The 26,824-nt window shown below is 37.6% G+C and overlaps 1 protein-coding gene across 5 annotated transcripts in view; it reads right to left on the bottom strand.

Moving 5' to 3' along the window:
• Positions 1-26,824, bottom strand: part of UNC13B (unc-13 homolog B) — a 372,543-nt gene that overhangs the window by 147,742 nt on the left and 197,977 nt on the right. For 2 of the 5 annotated variants that reach the window (XM_056806037.1, XM_056806039.1), the window contains exon 8: positions 7,947-7,982. The exons of the other annotated variants lie outside the window; for them this stretch is intronic. In XM_056806037.1, the coding sequence (XP_056662015.1) occupies positions 7,947-7,982 (36 nt within the window). The remainder of the gene's footprint in view (positions 1-7,946; positions 7,983-26,824) is intronic. 5 annotated transcript variants of the gene reach the window in all.

The raw sequence follows: 26,824 nt of genomic DNA, 5'->3' as shown, positions 1-26,824 counted from the left end.
TATTAATATAATTGTAAATTTTAATATTTTTGTACAATTATTGTAATATAGTAGTATGTCAGTTAAAAGGTGCAGTGGATAAAGCATTGGCCCTGAAGACAGGAAGACAACTTCATGAGTGCAAATCTAGCCTCAGATACTCACTAGCCATGTGATCCTGGGTAAGTTGATTAATTTTGTTTGCCTCAATTTCCTCATGTGTAAAATGAGTTGGAAAAGAAAGGGGCAAACCACTCTAGTGTCTTTACCAAGAAAAACCAAATGAGGTCACAAAGAGTCAGACATGACTGAATAAACAACAACAAATTATTATAATAATACAAGTATTATTGTCTCCAGTTTACAGATGAGGTAGCAGAATCAAAGGTAATATGATTAGCAATATAATATAGTGGGGAAAACACCTGGACATTGGGTTGGAAGACATGGGTTCAAAACCCAGCTCCAGTACTACCTTGTATGATTCCTGGATAAGTCACAGATCTTTTCTGGGACTCAGTTTTCTCATCTCTACAGTGAAGAGACCAGAATGGGTGTTCTATGATCCTTTTCATCACAAAATAATACGCCCTAAAGTTCCTACACCAGACCATCCTTTTCTTAGGACAGACAAAAGGGGAGAGTTTTCAGATTTGGTATTTCTACAAATTAAATGTCATAGTCTGGCCAATGGGCATTTTCATTTATTTAGTTGGGGTTTTTTCCTGTAAGGATTTTTAGGGCAATCTCTTTTTAGCAATGTGGATTTGATAGTAGACACCTGATTATAAAGCAGGGCAATATCATTTGCAAAGTGGTACAATGGGAGGACTTCATCATCTACAGAAGGAATTCTTGACCACTGCTGTGTCATCAGCCCCCTTCTCAGAATGTTTGTTACCTACATACATTCATAACTGAAGGAAATGCTTAATTTCAGTTAGAGATTAGATATCTTGAATTCTATCCACAGACCCATGGACTCCAAATATAATTATTGGACACTCCCTGATGTATAGGTAATTCCTTTTCACTTTGGATAAGACATTCTCCATTTTAGTGGTGAACAACTTTATTAAGTATATATTCAGCTGTGTTGTGCTTCACTTTACATTAATATTCAGAGAGCCATTAAAAATTATTTTTGTTGGCTGAAATTATCAACTAATCTTTTATGATATTGACTTGTACATGAACTACTCTTGGAAGGAAAACCTTTTACATTTTGTTTTGCTCTAGGAAGACAACTGCCCCCCACATTGAAAAATTTTTTTATAATTGATAAATGGAAAACAAATCTTTATTCTCTATACCTTTCATTTGACTATGAAACTACAAAGCTATAAATCTCCTATAGAAATTATTTGCAAAAATATGCCCTTTTCCACTTTCTATCTTCATCTAGACTGACATTAATATATGTGAAGCTCTGATTCATCTTTGAGAATTTAGCCCTAGGAGATAATAGTTAATTAATAGTATGATAATCAGTAATGTCATCTTGAACACTTTGGGGGTAAATTATAAAATCTCTGCTTTTATTCCCGATTCCTATTGTTAGTACCACAATATATACATTCAATTTAATGTTTATTGAATACCTATTATGTACAAGGCACTGTACTAAGATGGGCAAACATTGCAAATTGACAATGAGTTGGGTTCAGAATTAAAATAGAAAAGAAGAAAAGGCTAAATTGTACTTGGGATATATATAAATTCTTTTGGATTTTAACATATGGAAGTAAATTTTAGAACATCATAATCTCTGAAAAATCAAAATGTGAGTGACCTTGAGGACAATAGAATGATGCGTGATGTGTAAAATTAGTCTGTAGCATGTTTCCAAAAACGATCTGTATGAAATAAGTGGCATAAAGGATATTACCAAGGAAACATTATGACTGGGCTAAAAAGATGGGCTGGACATCAACTCAAGCATTGCACTAGTACCTATAAAATGTAAAAACACACCAGGATGAGGATTATGATGATGATGATAGCATTTACAAAGTGTTTAAACACTTGCAAAGTATTTTATAAATATTATCTCATCTTATCCTCACTATCACCCTGAGAGGTAAGTGCTATTATTATGTCCATTTTACAGATTAGAAAACTGAGACAAGCAAAGGTTAAGTGACTTGCTCAGGATCACACAGCTAGTAAGTGCCTGAGGCTGAATTTGAACACAGGTATTCCAGATTCTAGGTCCAATACTCTACTTACTGTCTTGTGCCATTTAGCTGTGAAAGCATGAACAGAAATATAAGCTCATGCAAGCAAAGATGGTGCTTTCTGCACTGCCCATATCAAAGATATGAAAGAGCCATTGAAATTTGTTTTTAAGTGTAAATGTGTATATGTTGAATCATTCTAATGAAGTAAAAATATGGTAGACATAGAAATTATGAGAGCTTCTGGAAATATAATAGTTGAAACTAAGATCAAAGAATCAAAACCAAAAAAGTTTAAAATTCAGGGAAGAGAAATCTGATTCTTTCCTAGTCTTAATTTTAATGCCTTCTCTAAAAAATAATCTAGGATTTGTCCCATATGTATCTTGTCTGTACATAGTTATTTGCATGTTATCTCTCCCATTAAACTGCAAGTCTGTTTTTTTTGAGGGATTTCTTTCTTTCCTTCTCCTTAGCATTTAGCATAGTGACTGAAATGCAGGACGTGCTTAATATTAATACTTGTTGCCTCTACCTAGCCTGTCCAGCTTCAGTCATGTTTCCTCCATCTCCTAAGCCCAGATCAGAAAGCATCATCTCTTTCACTGTAGTCTAAAGGAGAGAGCAGAAAAAAAAAATTAAATTAAATCATTCAAGATGATTTTGAAAACATTGCCAAGTTTACTTGACAACAAAGATTACTATTCAATAGAATTTTCTCTGCCTCTCACACTACTACCTGACTGCATGGAGTGAAATTAACAATAACAGCTTCTGCAAATGTGTCAGCTAAAATGAACAAGTTACAGGCTTAGTCTGTGCAAAAATAAAGGCTTATTATACTGTGTTTTTAAGGCAGTTCAACATAGAAACTCTTTGTTGTCACTCTTAAAAAGGAAGCCATTTCTGACACCACCTTTGCCATCTGCTATTTATCTGTCTGAGAAAAGTGATCCCAGACTGTTAGTTTTCCTTTGGCAGGTTACTAGTTAGGAACTAGAGAAAAGGACAGGACAGACACCAAAAATAATGACAAAGTCCACAAGATTCACTTTACATACTATCAAGATAGCCATAGAATTAGTTGAAAAGAACCATCATCAGATATAAGAAGGGCCTAAAAAGCTGCAAGACAAGTCTGCATGACTCATCCCAATGGTATGTATGAAATGGAAGAATAACTGTTAAATTCTTCTGTCAATCATCTAATGAGACTAATCTGAAGAGTTGAGCCTAGTTCAAAATAAAAGCAGTCCCAGGTTTTTAAATAGAGATTTGGCTTCTATAATATCTCTAGCCATGCATTTTCCCCACATTTGATGGTAACTAGTAGATGGGGAATCCTTTAATGATGGGCACTTATAAAAGCTCATTGTTTTGTTTCCACTCATTGAAAATATAGATCTTTCCTTGAAATCTCAAAGTTAATTAAACTCTTGGCTCCTTCCAAATGCCATTGAGTCAATTTTATTACCCTAAGAGAAAGCAGCATACAACCCCCTACTTCTGGCGCACCATTGGGAAATTTGTACTTGATATCTATCTGGTGAGCAACCACCAGCATTGTTGACACAAAATAAAAAGGATTTCAAAAGATTGTAAATTGTCACTCAACACTAGTCATGAATTATCAATAATTATTATTATTATAAGTTGGCAATTATAGAGCTCTCATAGTTTGCAAAGTACTTTACCATAGATTATTTTTTTTTAAAAAACCCTTACCTTCAGTCTTGGAGTCAATACTGTGTATTGGCTCCAAGGCAAAAGAGTGGTAAGGGCTAGGCAATGGGGGTCAAGTGACTTGCCCAGGGTCACACAGCTAGGAAGTGGCTGAGGCCAGATTTGAACCCAGGACCTCCCATTTCTGGGCCTGGTTCTCAATCCACTGAGCCACCCAACTGCCCCCTTTACCATAGATTATTTCGTGTGATTGATGTCTCACATAAAGACTAAAGATGGTAGAGATTGGACTCAATGATCATTTACTGAGATATCATATCATTTGTGGGAATTAACTAGTATTATCTAGTAGAATGTATAAAATTGACCCTGAGCTTCCTGGAGAGATTTAATGTTTAAAATTAGTGGATTTTCATTTTACTCACAAATGCCCTTGAATCATAAAGCTTAGGTAGACAAACTTTTGGATCTGAGTTGGAAATCTCTCTTCCAGATTTAATTTTTCTCCTATAGCATAAAATATATTATATACATAAAATATATATCATTTTCTACCAATCTCTAGTTAGAGAGATGCACAGTGAAGAGGTTGGTATTTAGAGGCAACATAAAAGATCATAGATCTAGAGTTGGGACAGAATTTTTTTTAAACCCTTACTTTCTATCTTAGTATTAATTCTAAGAAAGGAGATGCAGCAAGAGCTATGCAATCAGCATTAAGTGACTTGCTCAAAGTCCCATGGCTAGGAAGTATCTGAGGCCAAATATGAATCCAGGTCCTCCTTACTCCAGGCCAACCTACTATGTTACCTAGATGCCCTTTGGGACAGACTTTAAAAGTTATTTAGTTGAAATTGATGTTTTACAGATGAAGAAACTGAGGCCCAGGGAAATTATGTGATTTGACAAGAGTTCTCCAGTAGCAAAGGGAAATACCTAGATTTGGCCCTAGCTTATTTAACTCCAAATTTGGTACGCTTTCCACTGTGTCCTAAAAGCTGTGTTACATGTCCACACTATAAAATGAAATGTGGCATCACCTAAAATCTGAATTTCCAATCCTGAAGCTAAGCTTACAGTTTCCCAGAGTGATTTAGGGAACATTGAATCCCATCTCAGCAAAGACTGGACTAAAATCATACCTACAATCTCTTCAAAGGCACAAGAGATGTTAAAGGTTTCTCTTGTTCTCCAGGCAGAGGGGAAGAAGCTACAATGTGAGACCATCACTGTGACTACACTGGGATAATCTTCCAGTGGAGCACATCACTGGAAATTGGGTAAGCTACCACTAAGGCCATGGGACATCTTCCAGGAGATATACAATGTATTTACATGCACAGAATTAGAAGATGCTTTGTCCAAAGGGTTACAGGATAAGATAAGGATTTACTGGATTGTTGTGCTCTCCAATTTACAAAGCATTTCCATGAACTTCATTAAATAACGAGATGCTGATGAAAATCTAAGGAAGTAGCACAAGGCACACAGGCTTTCTCTCAAGAAGTTTACATTGTTAATGCTTACTAGCTAAAACAAGACAGCCTCTCTCAGCACACAGAGCACAACAAAGACTTAAAATAGCAGACAGCCAAAGCTCAAAGGCATCTAAATTTGGAAATCTGTACTTTTTACCTGGTCAATGAAACCTGTTCAAGCATGTTGACATGCATTAACAAAGAAAGAGAGATCATGGCCATGGTTATTTTATTCCCTGATGAAATTTGATTTGAAATCCATCCCTAGCCCCCCAACCCCTCCACCAAATAAATCAGGGAATAAAGCCAGTTTCTCTTTCTATGAACTTAGTACCCACACAAAGGGTACTAGGATGCAGGAAAAAGAAACTTCTCTCAGTTCTGGATTGTTAAAGCATACCAGCAGTTCAACAGCTTCTCAGTGGAAAGAGAACATATATAACAGAGAGACAAACATGGACTTTGGCAAGTTCATTCATATGAGAGTACTAGAACATGTACAAGGTAACAGTTAAAAGAACCTTTATGGGAAAGGTCCAGGGGGAAAAGAAAAGATAGAAGACAATCTAAATCTGTTCAGGAAAAAAAAGGCTACGGAAGGAGTAAAAGGCAATTGGAAGAAGTCTTCAGTAGCACTTCAGTAGAAGTGCTGGGCTCAAGTCAAGTCTCCCAACTACTGACTCAGTTCCCTTTTCCACTACTGTTCAGTATTCCCTTGCCAATCTGGGGGACTGCCTAATATTCCTAAGAAAGTTCTTAACATTGTCTAAAGGAAAGAAGTAAAGGACAATTTTCTAAGAAGCAAAGTTGGAAGCAAAGAAGTAGAAAGGAAACAAGGGAAGGAGACAACAAGAAATAGGAAAGCAGGACTGGAAAAGAGGGAAAGAGGAAAATGAAAAGACATAATGAACCTACATCTACTTCTTTCATCCTAACTGCTTATGAAGATCAGACTTTTGGCATCATCCATCTGGCACCAAGTGAGTAATGGTTTTATACCAAAGAAAGAACTGGGGGAGAATTTTCACAACCACTCATGTTTGCCTAAGAAATTTGTTCTTGTTCAGAGAGATACTGCCTCCTCTCCTGCAACTTACTTGACAGCACTATTTATACTGAAAACCAACAACCACAACTGGGACTTGTCATCTCTCTAGAAGGCAAAAACTTCAGTCTGGAAAAGATCAGACTAGAGACAGGGAAAAAACGCCACCAGACCTAGAAAACGCATTTGTTCATTTATTCAATCATCCAGCAAATATTGACTCAATATCTAATGTGGGCAAAATACTGTGTCAAGCATTGTGATATTGAACAAAGATGTGTCAGACATGGTACTGGTCCTCGAAGTGTTTATAAGCTAGTAAGGGAGATAACATATACCTATATAATGATTCTAATGCTAAATAATGTGTGATAAACCTAGCAGATTATAGGTGCTTGTTGAAATAAACTGAATAAATACATGAGTCACAGAGTGATAAAGGAGTTTGCCATTGTCAGCTGGGGAAGGTCTGAAAAGCCTTTATGAAAGAGGTGGAATCTGAATTAGGCCCTGAAGGAGAATAATGAGATAAGGGGGAGAAAGAGGACAGTGTACATGGTATAAGTAAAAGCAAGAGAGATGGAAAGCACAGGCCATATTTGGGGACTAATGAATAATTATTACACAAATACATTTTTTTCTCCAATTGCAATGTCCAATTTCTTTTTCTATTATTCTATTTTAAAACTTTCAATCATCTAAAAACAGAGTAAGCCAATCACTCTACACTGATGGTGACAAATGTTCTGGGTTAGAATCAAATTTTTACAAGATCCATTAAGAGTGCAGAGCTTGTCTTTCTGATCATCATCTGTCTGATTGCTTTAAAGCCCAACCCTAACTAGCCTGACCACATTAGGTTCATCAGACAACCAGCATAACCAATCAGGCACTAGGAATCTGTTAATGAAATACTTTGCTAAATATATGGGTTCTCAGATCAAAGATGCCAAACTAGGCTGCTACAAATGTCTGTTAAGACCAAGCTATTTTTGAAGAAGAAAGGAAGGCCATCTCCCCAACTGCTACAAAAATGGACTTTGGCCAGAAACATATTCACTCTTCCTACCAAATGAACTAAGTATTAATTTTTAAAACTGACAATCCTTCCTTTTGCCCTCAGTCCATTTCCCCTAGTTAAGGCAGAATGCAGGGTATGTTTTTTGCAAGGCCACTAGTCATTACGTCAGTTTCTCAAAGCATGAACCTGTTACCATAGACCAAAACATGTGGTGACTTGTATTCTGGTCAGTAGCTAATAAAACATTGTAGACAGGTCAGGCAAAGGAGCTCTCCCCAAGGTTTAAGGGGACTCACATTATTGGATCTTTCTAGCTAAAGAAACTAGGAATTTGGTTTTCATTTTGGTACAAAAAGCCTTTAGGAAACTAATTAGAAGTATACCAGTACATATGCCATTCTGTCCTCAGGAAATTATCCTAGGAGACACAAAAGAAGGAAAGACAACCTAATGTTATACTTGTATGCAAGAATAGATAGATTCTTGAGGCAGAGGGTAGGATGAGATAAGGATGATAAAAGGAAGGACTGAGGAACTTAAAAAGAATTAAAATATTTACATACTCTGCTGTTCTCCCCATCCCAGATAGGTCCAGTTACCTGAAGAAACCACAACAGGCAGCAAAGAAGAAAAGTAAAAAAAAAAGAGAGACAACTTCAGAAACAACAAAAAAGCTAGTTAACCTAATAAAATATGTTGTTAAACACTTAATCGTTGAGCTACAAAGGACTTTAAAAAGATATTCAGTCTAACCCCTACCTCATTTTACATATGAGAAAATCAAGGCCCAGAGAGGTGGTGACTCCTCTAAGATCACACTACTAGAATTAATACAACTGGTAAAGTATCAATATTATATAACACATAAGGCACATGTCTGCCCTAAGCACCAAGGCTATTCTCCAAGACCCTCTCTTACATGTCTCCTGGTCATTCTCAAGTCACATCCAAAATATATATATACACATACATACATACATACATATACATATGTATATATATCCTTACTATATGTATATATATATATATATATCCTTCTCTTTACTAATAAATGTTTATAAATCTGGTATAAGTCTTCAGATTAATTTTTATTTATAACACATCCTTATCCACATGATCTCGGTCAAATTGGAATGCCTCAGATTCAAGGAAATCTTTACTCAGAAGAAGGAGAGCATAATTTTTTTTATCTTTTAATTCTAATAGCATAGTTGGGACTGCCACCAACAGTGAAAAGCCTTGGAAGTGGCAAGATTGCATACATCTAAGACAGAACATTACTATTTGTCAGAAGTAACCTAACTTAGAATTTTAATAGGAATTTAATAACAGAGGCTCCATTAAAACACAGGAGGAAAGACAACCTTTTATACTCATTTTTTTTTAACTAGGCATTTTGTTTTAACACAGTCACCTCCCAGAAAATAATTCTGAATAATTCTCTCATCCTAACTTATGATAAAAAAAAATTAGCTAACCCAAAATGCTTGATAGAATGATTATGATTGACAGTATGTATCATTTTTCTTTTTCACATGTATTCTTAAAAAAACACAATAAACAAATCAAATGTCTACAGCTAATGTACCAAAAATGTTATTTAGAACAAACAGAAGGAATAAGATCAAGTCATCTTGGGCCATAAGAATGTAAGGAGAAGGAAAGAAAGGAACAACTTGGAATTTGTGTTCTATGGGACCTGATTCCAGTTTAAACATGGCCTTCCAGATTTTGATCTGGTTCCAAACAGGATCCCTAGAGAACTGAGCTTTGAAAACTCCCAACAAGTCTCTGTAACTGTGAAAACTGGTCCCTGAAAGTCCCTAAACGAGTCTCTACAACTACAAAGGGCTAGTTATTCTGGACATAAAAAAGAGGGATAGAATGAGGTCTAGTCATTCCCAAACTTCTGTTGCCCTCCACTAGTAAGAGAGAAAAGCTTGATTCTCACATAGAACAAACAAATCTGGAGTCTGATTCACTTCCTGGACTGACCTAAAAATAAGATTGGGAAACAAAAATTAACAAATGTGCTGATTCTTTCAAAAGTAAAGAAAAAAATATGTCCAGGTATCAAATCAGTTGACCCCAGGGCATGGTTTTGGAGCTAGCAAGACCAGTTCAAATACTCCTCATTACCTAACCCTTTCCCAGACACTTACTAGCTATACAGATATAAAAGAACAAGTCTTTTAATCTCTCTGTGACTCACGTTTCCACATATTTTTAAAGGGGCATTAGATTCTATGTATCCAAGGTCTTTTCAGCTCTAAATTTTGCTCTGTTATTTCAAAAATTACAGGATAATAGGATCACACTTTAAAGCTGGAAGGACCCTAAAGTCCATGTAATCTCACTCCATCATTTCAGAGATGAAATGAAATGACCACCAAGGTACATCAGAATAAGCAGAACCTATATTCAAACTCCATTCCTCTGACCCCAAATCCAGCATTTGTTTGGATATGTAAATTCCTCCCTCTGTCAGTAGCATTTCTCTTCTAATCCCTCTTAGAAAAAGGAGGTGTGGGTTATTCGCTGTTTCTTATATTTAAAGATCCACTGTATTTTTTTTATCATAGAATAATATTCAGCTCCATATGATTGAGACAAGTGTGGCTTTAAGGAAATACTCTCAGTCAGTGGCATAGTTCCCATAGCAACAGTGACTGCCAGCGAATAACTACTTAATTGAAAAGAAAACTGGAAACTAAATAATCATGTAAAACCTCAGAATGTGCACATCAACCTAGATTGCTCCAGGCAAGCTGCAATGCCATTCCCCTGAAAATAAAATAATTACTTTGTACCCTGGGAATCCCTTTCCTGTAGGGCACAGCTCTGGAAGGGGCTCAGCCCCTGAACATAATTGGCTCCAGAGTTGAAAAAAAGCAAGCTCAGAGATTTCAACTTTTTCAGTATAATGCCGCATGAAGCCAATGAGTAAAAATGCAGGCAAAAAAAATCAAGCTGGGTTATAAAGTGTCACAAACTAGGGCAGCTAGGGATATTCTGAGGGCACCTAGGTGACACTGTGGATAGAGCACTGGGCTTGGAATCATGAAAACTCATCTTCATGATCTGGCCTCGGACACTTACTAGTTGTATGACCCTGGGAAAATCACTTAACACCATTTGCCTCAGTTAAATGAGCCTGTAAAATGAGCTGGAGAAAGAAATGGCAAACAACTCTAGTATCTTTGTCAAGAACTCCAAATAAGAGTCACTAAGAGTCAGACATGACTGAAATTATTAAACAACAACACAGGAACAGAGTGTGTGTGTGTCTGTGTCTGTGAGAGAGAGACAGAGAGAGAGAGAGACAGAGAGAGACAGAGAGAGACAGGCAGAGAGAGAGAGAGAGAGAGAGAGAGAGAGAGAGAGAGAGAGAGAGAGAGAGAGAGAGAGAGAGAGAGAAAGAGAGAGAAAGGGAGGAAAGTGGAGGGAAGGAGGGAGAGAGGGAGGGAGAGAGAGAGGGAGAGAGAGAGGGAGGGAGAGAGGGAGAGAGAGAGAGAGAGAGAGAGAGAGAGAGAGAGAGAGAGAGAGAGAGAGAGAGAGAGAGAGAGAGAGAGAGAGAGAGAGAGAGAGAGAGAGAGAGAGAGAGAGAGAGAGAGAAATGGAGAAAGGGGGAGGGAGGGAGGGAGAGAGAGAGAGAGAACTGCTGGAAAGTAAAAGCGGTCTCTTCCTCAAGTCTTAGGAATTCTGAATAATGATGATAATAATAACTAACATTTATTTTGTGCCTTAAGATTTGTAAAACATTCCACAGATATCATCTAATTTGATCCTCACAACAATCCTGCATTTTTCATCTTCACTTGAGAGATGAAGAAACCAGACCCAAAGAAGGTTAAGTGATTTGTCCAGTGTTAGACAGTCAATAAACATTTATTAAGTCCCTATTATGTGCCAGGTTTGGTGCAAAGTGCTGGGGATTCAAAGAAAAATAAAAGGCAATCCCTGCTCTCAAGGAGCTCAGTCTAACAAATTAGACATGATAAGTAAAACAAGCAATATACAGGATAAATTTGAAATAATTAACAAAAGGAAGGTATTAGTGTTAAGGAGGACTAAGAGGGGCTTCCTGTAGGACCTTGATGGTGCCTATGATACCATGTGTAGCCATTTTTGAGGACACATGGCTGCATGTGGGCTCAGTGGGACCGTGGCAGAGGCTATGCCCTGGCAGGGGGGAGAGGGGGCCTGCTCCACGTGCAGTGGGAGTGGGGGTAGGGGAGGGTGGGGGAGGGTGGTGATGGCAAGCAGCTGGTGGTAGCATATCAGGTGGCTGGGGCATGAGAGGCTCCAGTGGAGGCAGGGAGGAGGAGCACATGTGGGTAGACCAGACAGCTGGGGAGGGGCAGGGCCTGGCCAACAGAAAGACTGGGCAGGACTCCAACCAGTGCAAGGGAGGAGTGCCTGGAACCACACACATTTAGCACCCTGAAAAATCTAGCAATGGTTTTACTCACAATTTTTCCCTCTATGTACTTTCGTAAGACTTTATTTCTCAGTGTTAAATAATATCAAAACCAATTAAAGAAACAGATTGACAGATGAAGTTAGTAGCACTTGCTTGGTCTTGAAGTGTACAAAATACCAACCTTCAATTGAAGATTTAGTCAATGAAATTCAGCAACAAAAAAAGTCACTAATAGTCAGGTTAGTTAAAGAATTCCCCCCCACACTTATCTTAGTTCAGGGTACCCCACACAAGTTAAATAATATTAATACCAACAAAAGAAACCGACCAACAGATGAACAAAGAAGTCGCTAAGCAGGTAAGTTAAATAATTAGTTTTTGGTTTATTAAATAGTTATATATTACAATTATACATTTTTGCTATTTAAGCTATAAATATCATGAAATTAAGGGTTTTTTTCTCAAAGTGAAACACCACCCGGGTTATGCTCAGTTTTTTGGCGAATTTTGACGCACCAAGCTCAAAAAGTTGCCCATCACTGCTGTAGGAGATAAGATTTTAACTGGACTTGAAGGAAGCCAGAAGACAAAGGAAAAGAGAACATTCCAGGTGTGGGAGACAACTGGAGAAAACTTTCAGGAGATGGACAGTGTCTTGTTCAAGAAACAGCATGGGGGCCAATAACACTGGCTTGGAGAATACATGGTGGGGGAGCAGGAAGATAGGTGTAAAAAGCCTGGAAAGGAAAGGAGGGGTGGTGGTGGTAATAAGATACAAAGGGTTTTGAAGGACAAAAAGATTTTGATATATGGTCCTGCAGTTGAAAGTGAGCTGCTAGAGTTAATGGGTAGGAAGTGAGGTGTTCAGACCTTTGCTTTAGAAAGATCATTTTGGATTAGAAGATGGACTAGAAGCAGGAAGAGACTTGAGGGAGGAAAGACAACCACACCCCCCAAGCAGGCTATTGCTATAGTCTTGGCAGGAGATGAACCACACCAGTGTAGGAAATATTTGAACTCAGGTCTTCTTGACTTCCAGTTCAGTATTTCTGGTTGTATCTGAAATGACCTCAAGTATTTTTGCTTTAGGCATTTTTTATGTCCAAGGCAAAAATCACAATCCAATTATTTCCTGGTGAACTATCTCTCCGAGACTCCACAAGAACATGTAAACTATGTTGATGGGAACTCTATTTCACTTCTCCCTATCCCCCACCCACCCAAAAAACACACATGCATTAATCCCAATATAAAAAAAAAACTGACTCTTCCCCAGTAGAATTCTAGAATTTCTCACTCTGCTGTCAGTCTGCCTCTGCTCTCTGCACACACTTAACTTTTCCTATAACAGTACCCACACTCACATATATGCTCAGATCACATTCATGTACCCTGAACCTGAACTTTGTACATTTGTTCCAAAGGAACCTAGGCCAAATGACTATAATTCCAGGCTGTAAATAACCTTTATTTTATTAATAATGGAAGAATAGCTAATATTACAAAGTTTCTATGTGCCAAGCTCTTTACAAATATTATTTCATTTGATCCTCACAATGATACTGTTAAATAGTGGCTATTATCTCCATTTTACAGATGAGGAAACTAAGGCAAACATAGGTTAAGTGATTTGTCCAGGGGTCAGATAGTTACAAAGGGTTTGAGGCTGTATTTGAACTCTGGTCTTCCTGCCTCCAGGCTCAATGCTCCATACATAGTATCATCTCACTGCCTACAGGAAACAAAATTCACAAGGAAATGAAAAAATTCCCTACCCTTTTACATCACAAAAAGCTTAGCTAAAACAAACTAACAAAATCTATTTAATAAGGTTACTTTACCACAAGAAGGTAGATGTAGCTAAGGAAATCAGATTGTACTCATAGTAAGCATGAAACCATAATAATCAGTGTGTCCCATGACAGTTAGTTGAAGTCCAATAACATAAAACATTTAAAAAAATCAAGCAGGATAGTCATACAAATTAGAAACTTAAGAGATCAAAAGGAGATTTTCATTTTGCCCACATTCAGCCCAGCATGCCCACTCTAAGCCCCCAAAGAAAGTAGAAATCAGGCAGGAAGGAATCCATCACTAATGAGCATATAATGAAGGAAAGGAACGTCATGATCTCTGATTACATGAATAAAGGAAGCTATGGCTTCATAGGGTGGGAATTACACTTAAGAACTTACTACCAAAATGGTTAGACAGACCAGATAAATAAGTTCAAGAAGATTTAGAGAAACTCATAGGTAAGAAATACAGAACAGAAAGTTGTCAAGGGAATAGCATAGAGTGCAAGATTCTTCCAGCTCTAGATTCATTTATTCTATAACCCCTTCCCTTCCTGCTCTAAGATTTTACAATACAACAATTCTGTGGAAACTTGGTTAAGCTGTGATAAAGACATCACAAAAGAGAAACCATCCCTTCTTACTCATCCCCTGACACCGTTATCCAAAACAGATGGCTGGGCTGAATAGAAAATTGGGATGACCCATTATTGGCATTTCTTATGCCTTTATATAACCAAGTCCTTCCAGTTTTTCCTCAAAATACAACTCATAGTTATTGAGCTGCAGTATAAAAGGAAGATAAATGTTAAGCCCATTGTCTCCCCTCTGTAGCAACATTAAATGCTGGTGCAAATCTGTAAATTGAGTCTGAGAAGTGACCAAACATATGTCAACTTATTCATTTTCAGGGTCCTTTGGTTCCATATGTAGATGCTAGAAGTGAGCTCTGAGAATCACTGCTGTCATCAAAATACATTTATTAAGGGCCTTATTATGCATAGAGCTGCCCTACATACTGTATGAAGAGATTTCTTAGAAGAATTAATTACAAATGGAACAAATATTTAGCCTCAAGTCCCAAAATATGAAATACCCAAGTGTTTCCCCCAAAGCACATTTAAAAGAAACTGGCGTCTCTACTGAGAAATGTCTCTAATCCAAACCTATGGCAGAAAAAAAGTGAACAGTAGGTACAGGCTCCTTTCTTCACCAGAGAAATACTACTGGCCTCTACCCAAGAAGAATACAGCAGCCTCTAAAATACAATCACTTCAGTCTCTAGGATTAAAGAGCTGATCGGGACCCTTTTGAGAACATTCTTCATAGAGAGGATCACAGCTTTCAACACCTCTCTCCCCATTTACAGATGTGGAAATTAAGGCCTTGAAAAGGGGCTTTCTCTCTTACTTAAAGTCATATAGGTAGTAAGTTAAAGAACAAGGATTCAAACCCCATTTTTATTATTCTATATCTAGAACTGTATATATAGTATACATAGTATATATACTATATACATACATATATACATAGTATACATATATACTATAGTATATATAGTATATTCACTATACTCTCTGCTTTAATGACAGCTTTAAGTATCAAATCCTCTAGCTCTTGGGTAACTTGGAAAGGAGGTTATAGGTACCCTAGAATTTGGAAAATAGAGAAATGTTTCTTTTTAAATAAGTTTTATTGATATATTTTATTTTTACATCTCCAAATGTATCCCTCCCTCAAGAAAGCTGTCTTTCATAACAAAGAATAATAAATAGGGAGAAAAAAGAAAAAAAACAATTCAACAAAACATTATGTGCAGTGCCCCACAAAAACCACAGACACTTCTGAGCAGCTAAGTGATACAGTGAGTGGATAGACCATGGGATATGGAATCAGGAAAACCCGAGTTCAAATTCTGCTTCAGACACTTATTAGCTGTGTGACCCTGATCAAGTCACTTAACCTCTCAGTGCCTCAATTTTCTCACCTATAAAATGAGGGTAATGATATTAACAGCATATCCCCACAGGGGATTGTTGTGGAGAGCAAATGAGATAATATACCAATCACTTAGAAACCTAAAACATTATGTAAACGCTAGCAATTGTCAGTATTATTATAGTCTTACATCTCTTCATTTATTTTTTTATAAGGGGCCAAGCTTGGTCATAACAGTTTTGTAGCAATTCCCTGTGATTATTTCAGTGTTGTTACTTTTTCTATTTATATTGCTGTATTGAATGTGTATGTTTTTTCCCCCTGGTTCAGCATACTTCCTTTGGCATCAGTCTCTATCATGTATGTGTCTCTATATTCTTCATATACAACATTCCTTAAGAACAGTAATGTTCCATTACGTTCCTGTACTAGAATTTGTTTAGTCAGGCCCTAACAGATAGGCATCTACTTTGTTTCTAGCCCTTTGTTACTACAAAAAGTGTCACTATAAATACTGTGTTACATATTAAGTCTGTATTTGTGCCACTATCCCCTTTTGGTCTAGCAACGTAATCTCTTTGTCAAAGGGTAAGAACAATGTAGTAATTTCTCATAATTTCAAATTGCTTTCTAGAATGGTTGGCCCAATTCACAGCTCCAATTGTTCATTAATGTGCCAGTCGTTCTATAACCATTTCAACTTTGATTATTCTCATTTTTCATCATCTTGGCCAATTTGCCGAGTGTGAGGTAAAAATCTGAAAGTTGTTTTGATTTGCAAAATCCAAATTTGCTACCACTCCTTCAGTCAATGATCTGGTGCACACTCACAAGCACACACCCACACCCTTTGATGACCAGGTTATAAACCCACAGTAAGGCAGGGAAAAGACATTTTTAAAAATTCATCATTTTGAAAAGGCTATGTTAAAATGTGCTCCCTTGGTAACGATGAGCATCCTAACAGCTTTCTTGCAAAATGAACAACATTCTCAAAATGGGCATTCTCACATATTAAATGGACTCCCACAATATAAATGGATTTCAAGTTTACAATTTTAATTAGCGAACTAATGATACCCCTCTCCCTAGGGAGTGAAACATCTTTAGTTCACACACTACAGCTCTTACCAATGAATACACAATAAGCCTCCAGTACAGCAGGACCTAAGAGTCTAGATGCTAGGGCAACCAAACTATTGATGTCACTCACATTCTCTGTAAACACTATTTCAAACTTTCCACTGACACGAAAAGCAGAGCACATCTTGTTCTTCCACATTTAAATTTAATTGCTGTGATTCTAACAATCTCATTTCTGCAATGTATATCACCATTCTTCCAATTTCCTAGGCTAGAAACCCCAAAAGTCATTGCGGATTCTTCCTTCTCTTTCACATCTGATTTGACATCAAAGCAGATTTCTTCCTCTGAAATGACTTTTTTACATACTCCTCTCAACACATACTGCCACCACATGTGACCAGTGAGTCAATTGGCTAGAATCATGTTAATAATGCTAAGGTTGTGGTTGTAGTTTCTATATATGCTTACATGTTGAGCAGGGAATAAGAGAAGGCACTAAGGACAGTAGCATGGAGATGAGAAGACTTTAGAGGTACACGATAGCTATTTTCAAACATATCAAAAGCTACAGGATCATGTGGAATAGAAAATAGATTAGTTCCACAATACATAAGACTAATGAATATAAACAATTAGAAGATTCAAAATGAAGAGCTTTCTAAAAATAAGATGTCCAAAAATAGAACAGGCTACTTATGTGGTGATGATTCCCTATCTTTAGAAATGCTCAAGGAAAACTTGAATGGCCACTTCTCAGGGATGTTATAAAGAAAGAGGAGAATGAACTCAATTTCTAGAAATTGAACAGTAGAAAGATCAATCACACAGTTCAATTCCTTATTTTACAGATGAGTAAGCCGAGAGAGACTTAGAAAGATGACTTCTAACATGCTTTCAAACTCTAAGCTGGGCCCTTATCGCCTCCTGCCTGAGTCATAGCAAATTTCTAAAATGCATTCTCTGTTTATGGTCTGGTGATGATATACTGGATGAACTAGAGGCAGGATGAAACTAAGCTTTCTAAACTACTGCTTCCAGCATTTTGCTCTCCGATTCAATAGCATTTTTCTGCATACTATACCAAGTACAAACTTTCTGCTATTTATTTTCAAGACACTCCATATTTTAAAGGTCTCATGCTACCTATCCAACCTCACTTCTTACTACTCCTCATTGTCTAATTCAAAGACAAATATATGTTAAGCAACTCCACTCAAGATTGGCACTTCTCACTATTTCCTGCTCATACCACATTGATTTCCATTCATTCTCCCCAAGATTGTCCCACACAGTCTTTTTGATGCCTAAATTTTATCTAACCTTCAAATCCATCACAAGTCCCACTTCTTCTGTGAAAGACTTTCCTGACTACTACAATCCTCACTAACCTTCCTCTTCTCTGAATTCTTATTGTATTTACAGTCAGGACTATATAATTTGGCACCTCTAATTTCTTTATATGTTTTGGTTGTGTTTCCTTTGCTAGAATGCATGCTTCATAAGAGCAGAGACCATGTGTTAAACTACTCTTCTACAGCTCATAGAACTAAACACAGCGCTCAGAATAGAACAATAACTAAATGCTACAAATGGGATCTAATGGGACTAAGGACTAGAATATGCTTACCAAGTAAAGTGAATGGATTCAATTGACAACCCAATGATTTTAATAGTTTCTCACTGCCTTGTAAGAGTCAATTACATTCTCTTAATTTTGCATAGGTCGGCAGATACTGCTACCAATAACTATGTCAGATAGTGACTGGTATATGACTGCCATAGCCAGTGATACAAACGAGAATGTGTCCTATTCTCGTCAATCAAAAGTTGTTTTGTTTTTAAACCCTTACCTTCTGCCTTAGAATCAATACTATGGGAGTTAAATGACTTGCTCAGGGTCACACAGCTGGGAAGTGTCTTGAAGCCAAATTTGAACTCAAGATATTACATCTCTGGGCCTGGTTCTCAATCCACTGAGCTACCTAGCTGCCCCCGTAAACAAATATTTATTGAGTGCCTACTATAAGTAAAGCATCATGGGAATACAACAAAATAATACACAATATATGTTCTTTCAGAGTTTATAATCTAGAGAGTAAAGACTAACATAAAAAAGTGAAATAATGAAGCAAAATTCATGCAGGACTGATGATAAGGGTTACTAAATCCAAATGGCATATGAGTCAGAAGCAGCTGAGATCAGTATAGATTGAGGTAATCAAGAAATCTCTAGATTTTTTGCTGATCAGCCTCTGAAAAGGGTCATGAACAGGGAGAAAATCCAGAAGAGATGGCAATATCTTACCAGCTTTCTCCCTAATAATAATAGTAATAATAACAATATTAATAGTTTTTGGTCCTTTTTTAGACGTGCCTGACTCTTCATGAACCTATTTGAAGTTCTCTTGGCAAAGATACTGGATGAGTTTGCCATTTCTTTCTCCAGATCACTTTATAAAGGAGGAAACTGAGTCAAACAGTATTAAATGACTTACCCAGATTCACACAGCTAGTGTCCGAGGACAGATTTGAACTCAGAAAGATGAGTCTTCCTGACTCCAGGCCCAGTACTCTATTCACTGACCACCCATGCTAGCATCAATAATAATACAATAATAATAGCTGTCACTTATATAGTATTTTAAATTTTGTAAAGTACTTTACACATGTTGCAAGGATTTCATGTGATCCTCACACCTCTGTGAGATTGGTGCCTTTATTTTCCCATTTTACAGATGAAGAAACTGAGGCTCAGAGAGGTTTAAGTTATTTGCCCAAGGTCAAATAACTATCATGTGTCTGGAGCAGGATTTAAACTCAAGTGTTTCTGACTTACAATTTGGCACTCTATTCGTTATGCCACCTTTTCAACATTGAAAATGGAGATATATAAAGCAAAAGGATTCTGAAACTTCACTAAGATTTTTAGAAATCAGATTTTTAGAAATCAGCTTGTGTTGATCAGACAGCTATTAAGTGATGTTAATCCCTCTGCTCCAATGGCCATGTACTTCAAGGTAAAAGAAAAGGCAGAGCAGGTGAGTCATAGAGCCAGACACTCACTCACTCACTCTCACTCTCTCTCTCTCTCTCTCTCTCTCTCTCTCTCTCTCTCTCTCTCTCTCTCTCTCTCTCTCTCTGTACACACACACACACACACACATAATGCTAAAGAAAGTCTATATGAAATGCTGACATTTTTTTAAAAAGGCAAAACGGAATTCTTACTTCATCTCTCTTTTCTGCTAGAAAAGCCCTAGATAATATTTTATATCTTCTTTTGTAGTTGTTAACTCCAAGGGCTCTGAATCACAACAAGGTAAATAGCAGAATGATCTCTGGCCCCACAGCACAATCCAAGAACATCAGGCTCCATACCTTATTCAACAGCTTCATAAAAGCATTTGAGACCATCAGTAAATTTGGATTCTAGCAAGTATTGAATACTACCTTGAGAAGTTCAGGAAGATCCTAAGATGGTTCATGGCACATCAGGCAGTACTGAAATTGATAGTATCTTTCCTAATTAATGGCCTACCATACCAAGTGAGTAAAGAGGAATTGCATAATAAACCTAAAACTATTCACTCCAGTTTCTATAGGCCTGTTTTAGCAGAAAACAAGGGGTCTGAAAAGTAGTGTTAGAATTCACTATTGGTTCCCCCAGGAAATTCTTTCAACTCAATAGACTATGATAATAATCAAGTCTTTGAGACAATCATTCCAGAACTTACATATATCTGTCATTGAAGCACAGACCCAAAAGGTTATATACAAGATCATGAAAGACTTGTAGAATTAGTCCAGAACTATAAATTATCCTGAAAATATCCAGTCGTTCAAATAAATCAGTTTGTGATCAAATACTATAGTTATAGAAATGATAAATGCATACACGTATAATATGCAAGTTTATTCACAATGATGAATGCATATGATAATAAATGTACACAAAGACTTAACTAAAACATTATAGAGCTAGCATAATGGGATACAGAGCAATTGATGATATAGAAAATATTATGCTAACATACTATAAAGCTTAATTGGGAGTGGGGGGTGAGGATATGCATGACCAACAAGGAGAATTTGGAGAAACTAATGAGTATATCCTATTTAAAAGTGATATACTATGGAAAGAACACAAAAGATATTATTTTCTGAGTAGAAATATCTACTACTAAACCAAGGAATGTGATGAAAGCAGACAGACTGCAACCTAAATAAACAGTGCTGCTACATTGATTTCCCACCACAGCAAAATAAAAGCATGAGGAGCTCTGCCTCATGGCAGAGCTCATCAACCCCATGGCATTTCTGACTTGCCACAATGCAGTGGACAATAAAGCTTTAAAATGCTATATATAGAATCTCCTGGTGTGTGGGTTAACATTTGAGTGAATGTAGCAAAGCAATTATTCATCTGACTTCTTGAGTTGTAATTTAAAAATATATATATATATATATAGTGTAATCTGCGTCACAGCTAGTCAAACTTTAAAAAATTTGCCTGAGTGAGTCATTTTACAGCCTAATAAAAGAATGTCAATCAAGTAATTAACAAGGTTACATAGCAGCCTGCAGCAGGGAAACCCTATAAATGGCATTCAGACTCTTAAGAGTCTGTGTACCACTATAGAATATAAAGGAGGCAACTAGATGGCTCAGGGGGTAAAGTGCTAGGCCTGGAGTCAGGAAAAACTGAGTTTAAGTCTGGCCTCAGATACTTATTAGCTGGGTGACTTTGGGCAGGTCATTTAACATGGTTTACCTCCATTTCCTCATCTTGTAATAAGAGCTGGAGAAGGAAATGACAAACCAGTGTCTTTGCCAAGTATCTTTTAACCCCAAATGGGGGTCCCAAAGAGTCAGAAATGGCTAAAATAACAGAACCACCACTACATCAGTATAAAAGATAATTGCAGATATTCTAATCTAACCCCTTCCCAGCCTCAAATCTGCCCCACATATAAAAAATGAAGAAGCAGATGAAAAATTTGACTTTGAAAACTCATTTCTTTTTTTAAAAAATCACTACATGATCCTGATTCAGCAACTGCAATGTACTCTTTAATTCCTTCTCCAACAAAAGGGGTATACCTGTTTCTTCCTGAGGTAACTTTCAGGATCAGCCCTCCCATCACTCCCTTTTCCCTACTCTGTCCTCCAGTGCACACTCAGTGGATTGAAGACTATTAGAATGTGGTCCATAAACTCTATGTTCACCAAACACATAAGGGGAAAAAAAAACCTTCTGAAGGAAATAAACCAAATAAAGTCATGTCTTGAACCAAAACACTCTCTAGGAAGAAAATAACCACCCTAGTCCAGGAGTCAAAACTATCACTATCTTCACCTCCTAGTTCTTGTCTGATCCATTTCACCTTGTTTATGCTATATGAAATCTATGAATCAGTTATGGTCATATTTTAAAATACTGATTATAATTGTGAAACAATATACCCAAGCAACCCAACTACCTGTTCTGCAAATTCTAATTAATGGTCCAGCACTGGTTAATTTCTCCATGACAACAGAATGCCAGAGCAGTTAATAACATCGTCATAGCCGCTAAGAAAACTGCCATCTGTCTTTTCAATTACTGGATTGCCCTTTCAATTACTAAATTGTACTGAATGCCATTTAGCTCACAGAGGATAATAATGGCATATACTTGTTCAGTACATCCCTTTTCTTCTTGAGGACAGAATGAGACAATCACAATCCTATTTGTGTTCATATGGAAAACAATAGAAAAGAAACTACAATTAAGAAAAGCATTGTGAAATACAACATTGTCTTCCAAATTTTATCCTCATCAGCAGTTTTGCTAAACCTAGATTTAAAGAGGAGAGACATCTGTGTGGGCTGCAGTAATGGGAAAAGACTTTGTGGACCAGGGAAGACTTGAAGGATAGGTAAGGATGGTGAGAGTAAAAGGAAGTGAAACTATCCTAAAGATATGGAATCAAAGAGGGCCCTAAGATGGCACTAGGGCAATGGAGCACAAAGTGTGGAAACAGGAAAACATGAGTTTAAATCTGACTGTAGGCATTTGCCATGTGACCTTGGGAAAGTCATTAAATCCTGCTTGCCTCCATTTTTTCATCTGTAAAATGAACTGAAAAAAGAAGTTGTAAACTATTCCACTATCTTTGCCAAGGAAATCCCAAATGGGGTTAAAAAGAATTGGGCATGACTGAAACACAAAAAGATAGAAATGAAATCCATTAGGCATTACCTCAGCATTGGACAATGAAGAAAGGAAGTCAGAGGAATGGCTAGTACCATGCCTCTACCTTAATAAGGAACTTTTGTGCATTGTAGACTAAGTAAATATTTGAAGAATGAAAGAATAAATGATTACTTTAAGTACCCATAGCCAATCACCAAGAGGAAGCTGTCTGAAGGCATTGTAATACAAGAGTCTGAAGGTGGACAGGTAGAAAGAATTTTTAATTCCAAACTGAGAAGTAAGAATATAACAATGGGAAAAAATCTAAAGTTAGAGTAAGTCATTATGAATAACTCTTAAGAATTAATGAGAAAGACACTAAACTGTATATTTTAAAATGTGTTCTATTTTCATCATTTAAATCTGCTACCTCTATTAAAGTTCTATTCCAAAACCTCACCATGGTGTGGAAGTGATGCTGGATTTCCTCAAAGCAGAACATAGCTCTGACATTTGGGCTGGGGGTGGGGGTCCTGTAACCAACCTCAAGAAAAATGAAGAGGAGTTATAGAGGGGATTTTGAAGACCACTTAGTACAACCCTCTCATTTTGCAGAGGGGACCTGAGACCCAGAAGGGTTAAGTGACCTGCCTAAGGTCATTAAGGTAGTAATTATCAATTAATTCGGGCCCTTTGACTAAAAAAAAACAGTGCTTCTTTCATTGTAGCCCCACTGGTACAATGAGAAGTTCAGAAAGGCTCATCATCAAAAGCCTGGTCACCAGGTAATGGATTTTTTTCAGACACTTTAACTCGTAAAAACTATTCATTAAGGTAGGAAAAGAAGGTTCTGGTCTATCAACAATGGTGGAAGCAGTCCCCCCAGCAGCAAAAAGCAGGGTCTCTTGAGCTACCAGACTCTAGCTCAGTGCCTGAAGCCATCATTAAGTGGAGAAATCATTGTGGAGAAAGGGTCTACCTTCCCTATCACTACCATCAATAGTTTTTGGCTCAGACTTAAAAGCCAAGGAGGAGGAAGGAGGCAACTCATTTGGAAAAGGGGCCAGTTATCCCCACCAACGCCAGGCAAAGGGCAGGCAATCCAGCCTAGCTGAAGCAGAAAAGCACCATGACAGAGAGATAGGAGGCAGCATATGCCAGGCAAGTCAAAACACCCCCACCCCTTGGAACACTAACTCCTTCATACCAAGATATAGGCCAGAACCTGGGAGGTAAAAAACTTGGGAATTATGATGCTTCCCATCAAGTGTCCAAAGTTACCTTCTAGATAGCAGCCTTTATGCAATGCAGTCTGGCAACTTCTCTGCAGGCAATGCAGTCACATCTATTAAGGGCAAAGTCTTTGGCATTATTGCATGTTTCAGCATCATAAATCAATGTGATTTTATCCATGGAAATATTAAAAAAGGGGCATTAATGTGTGCTTTGTCCCTCAGTCCTATGGAACCTACCTTTCCATCTGATTTGCAACAGATTCCTTCCATATATATTATTTCCTCCACTAGAATGTGAGCCCTCTGCATAAGCCAGGATAGCTGACAGATTGTGTGGCAGGGAAAACAGGAGCAATGTGAAAGGAGACTAGAAAGGTGGGAGGGGTCAGGTTGTTTTAAATGTTGGGTTTGTTTTTTTTAATGTTGAAACAAGTTTTAAATGTTGAACAAAAAAGTTTATATTTCATCCTAGAGATAATAAGAAAGCACTGGCAATTACTGAGTAGGGGGACAATATGGCTAGGCCTGAACCTTAGAAAAAACATTTTAACAACTAGGTGGAGACCGAAATCTGCAAAGCTAAACATAGCCAATTATGACAATACTTCCCTGAGTATAGAAATAGAATGTAGGCAGGTGAAGGAAAGGTGATTCCACATGGTAGAAATAACATGAACAAACTCCCAGATACAAGAACGAACATCACATGTTTAGAGAACAATATAAAGACCAGCCTGAATGTAGTGGTGGTTGGCTATTCAGGGATACTGAGAAATCAGATTGAATGGGAAGAGTAAGACTGGGTTGCGGTGCCTTTGAAAGTCAAGCATAAGGGTTAGATTTGGTGGAAGGGAGGGACAGCTCTATTGGTCCCATAGAGAAGAGTATGGGACTAAGTTCAAATCCTTCCTAACTAGCTATGTAACCTTGGGCAAGGGGCTATAGGGTCAGTCTCCTACACTCACGTTCCTTATAATAGCATCCCTTCCTAGGACCATTGTGAGGACCATAGAAGATAATCTATGTAAAGAGTTTTGCAAATTTCAAAGTGCCATACAAATGCTAGCAATTATGATTATTGCAGGTTTTTACACAGGGGAATGATGAAAGAACTCCCAGGCTTTCCCTATGCTCTCTATTATCCCCACAGCCAGGAGTTCCCATTCACCCCATCCTAGAAGCCTCAGGAGAGTCAACCATTGGTTTATACCTTCAAAAGATGTATATAATACAATTTTCACTTTAGTTTATTTGGTTTTATATGTGTTCTCTTACAAAAGTGAACAATGTGGAAAATATGTTTTGCATGATAATACATATATAACTCAGATCAAATTGCTTACTATATCCAGGAAAGGGAGGAGAGGGAGGAAGAAGCCAATTTGGATTGTATAACTTCAGAAAACTTTTGTGGTAAATTGTTATAACATGTAATTGGTAAAATATCTTTAGAAAAGAAAAAAGCAAATTATACATTTAAAACCAATGGATTGAGGTGAAGAGCTGACAAGTATGAAGTTTTGAGTTCTTCCTTGCTGCCTAACCCTCTAGATTCTGACCTCAGCTCTGCCCTTCACCTCAGCCCCATATCCTGTGTTTGTCTAGTGCAGCAGCCGAGTTCCTGATTCTGATCTGGTAGCTGGTCTGGCTCTTTGTTGGATAGTCCCTTGCTTCTGCCATGACTGCTGACCTGGCATTTACTGCCTGGCTCAGGCACTGTGCTATCCATCTAACCTCTGGGATTGCCATGCCTCTGAATAACAAGTACTTCTGAAGAATAGCCCCTAAAGGATTTGAAAAGAGCTATCACATTCCACTGGGCTTCTTCCATTCACCAGGCTAATATTCCCAGTTCACTCAAGTGTTCCTCATGGCATGGTTCTCCAGCCTCTTCAACACCCAAGTAACCCCTTTGGTTTTGTCAATATCTCTCTGTAAAATGAAACACAGGAGGTCAAGCTGGGTGGCTCAGTGGATTGAAAGGCAAACCTAAAGATGGGAGGTCCTGGGTTCAAGTCTGGCCTCTGACACTTCCTAGCTATGTGACACTGGGCAAGTCACTTAACCCCCATTGCCTCGCCCTTACCATTTTTCTGCCTTAGAACCAATATACAGTATTGATTCTAAGATGGAAGGTAAGGGTTTAAATAAAATAACAAAATAAAAATAAATGAAGCAGAAGTAGTCAGACTAGAACAGAGAATGGTGTACTACTGCTTTCCTTGTTCTAAACATTATGCCTCTATTAAAGCAGCCAAGGATAGCAGTAGCTTTGGGGGACAGTAATATCACATTGACTCACAGTGAGTGAGTAGTGCCTTGCATAGGTGCAGATGTTTCATTTCAGTTCTCTCTTCTAAGAAAAGAAGAAAAAGACCCTTATGAGATCATGGAGGAGTAGCTATGTGGCTCAGAGAGGATCAAAAGCCAGGCCTGGAGTCAGGAGGCCCTGGATTCAAGTCTGGTCTCAGACACCTCCTAGCTATGTGATCTTGGGCAAGTCACTCAATTCCAATTGTTTAGTCCCTACCATTCTTCTGCTTTGGAACTGATACTCTGCATTGAGTCTAAGTCATAAGGGTAAGAACTTAAAAAGAGAGAGATCTTGGAGTTACACATTCTTAATGCACAGATCTGACCTCCTTCCCTACTCAATAAACTCCACTGACTTGCCTTTTACCTCAATGACATAGACTCTTAACCTGGAGTTTGTGAACTTGTGTTTTTAAAGTATATATTTTTTGATAACTGTACTTCAAAATAATTTATTTTCTTTGTATTTTCTTTT

Source organism: Monodelphis domestica, chromosome 7, assembly GCF_027887165.1.
Source record: "Monodelphis domestica isolate mMonDom1 chromosome 7, mMonDom1.pri, whole genome shotgun sequence".
Taxonomy (NCBI): Eukaryota; Metazoa; Chordata; class Mammalia; order Didelphimorphia; family Didelphidae; genus Monodelphis; species Monodelphis domestica.
This window is presented reverse-complemented; position numbering and strand designations above follow the sequence as displayed.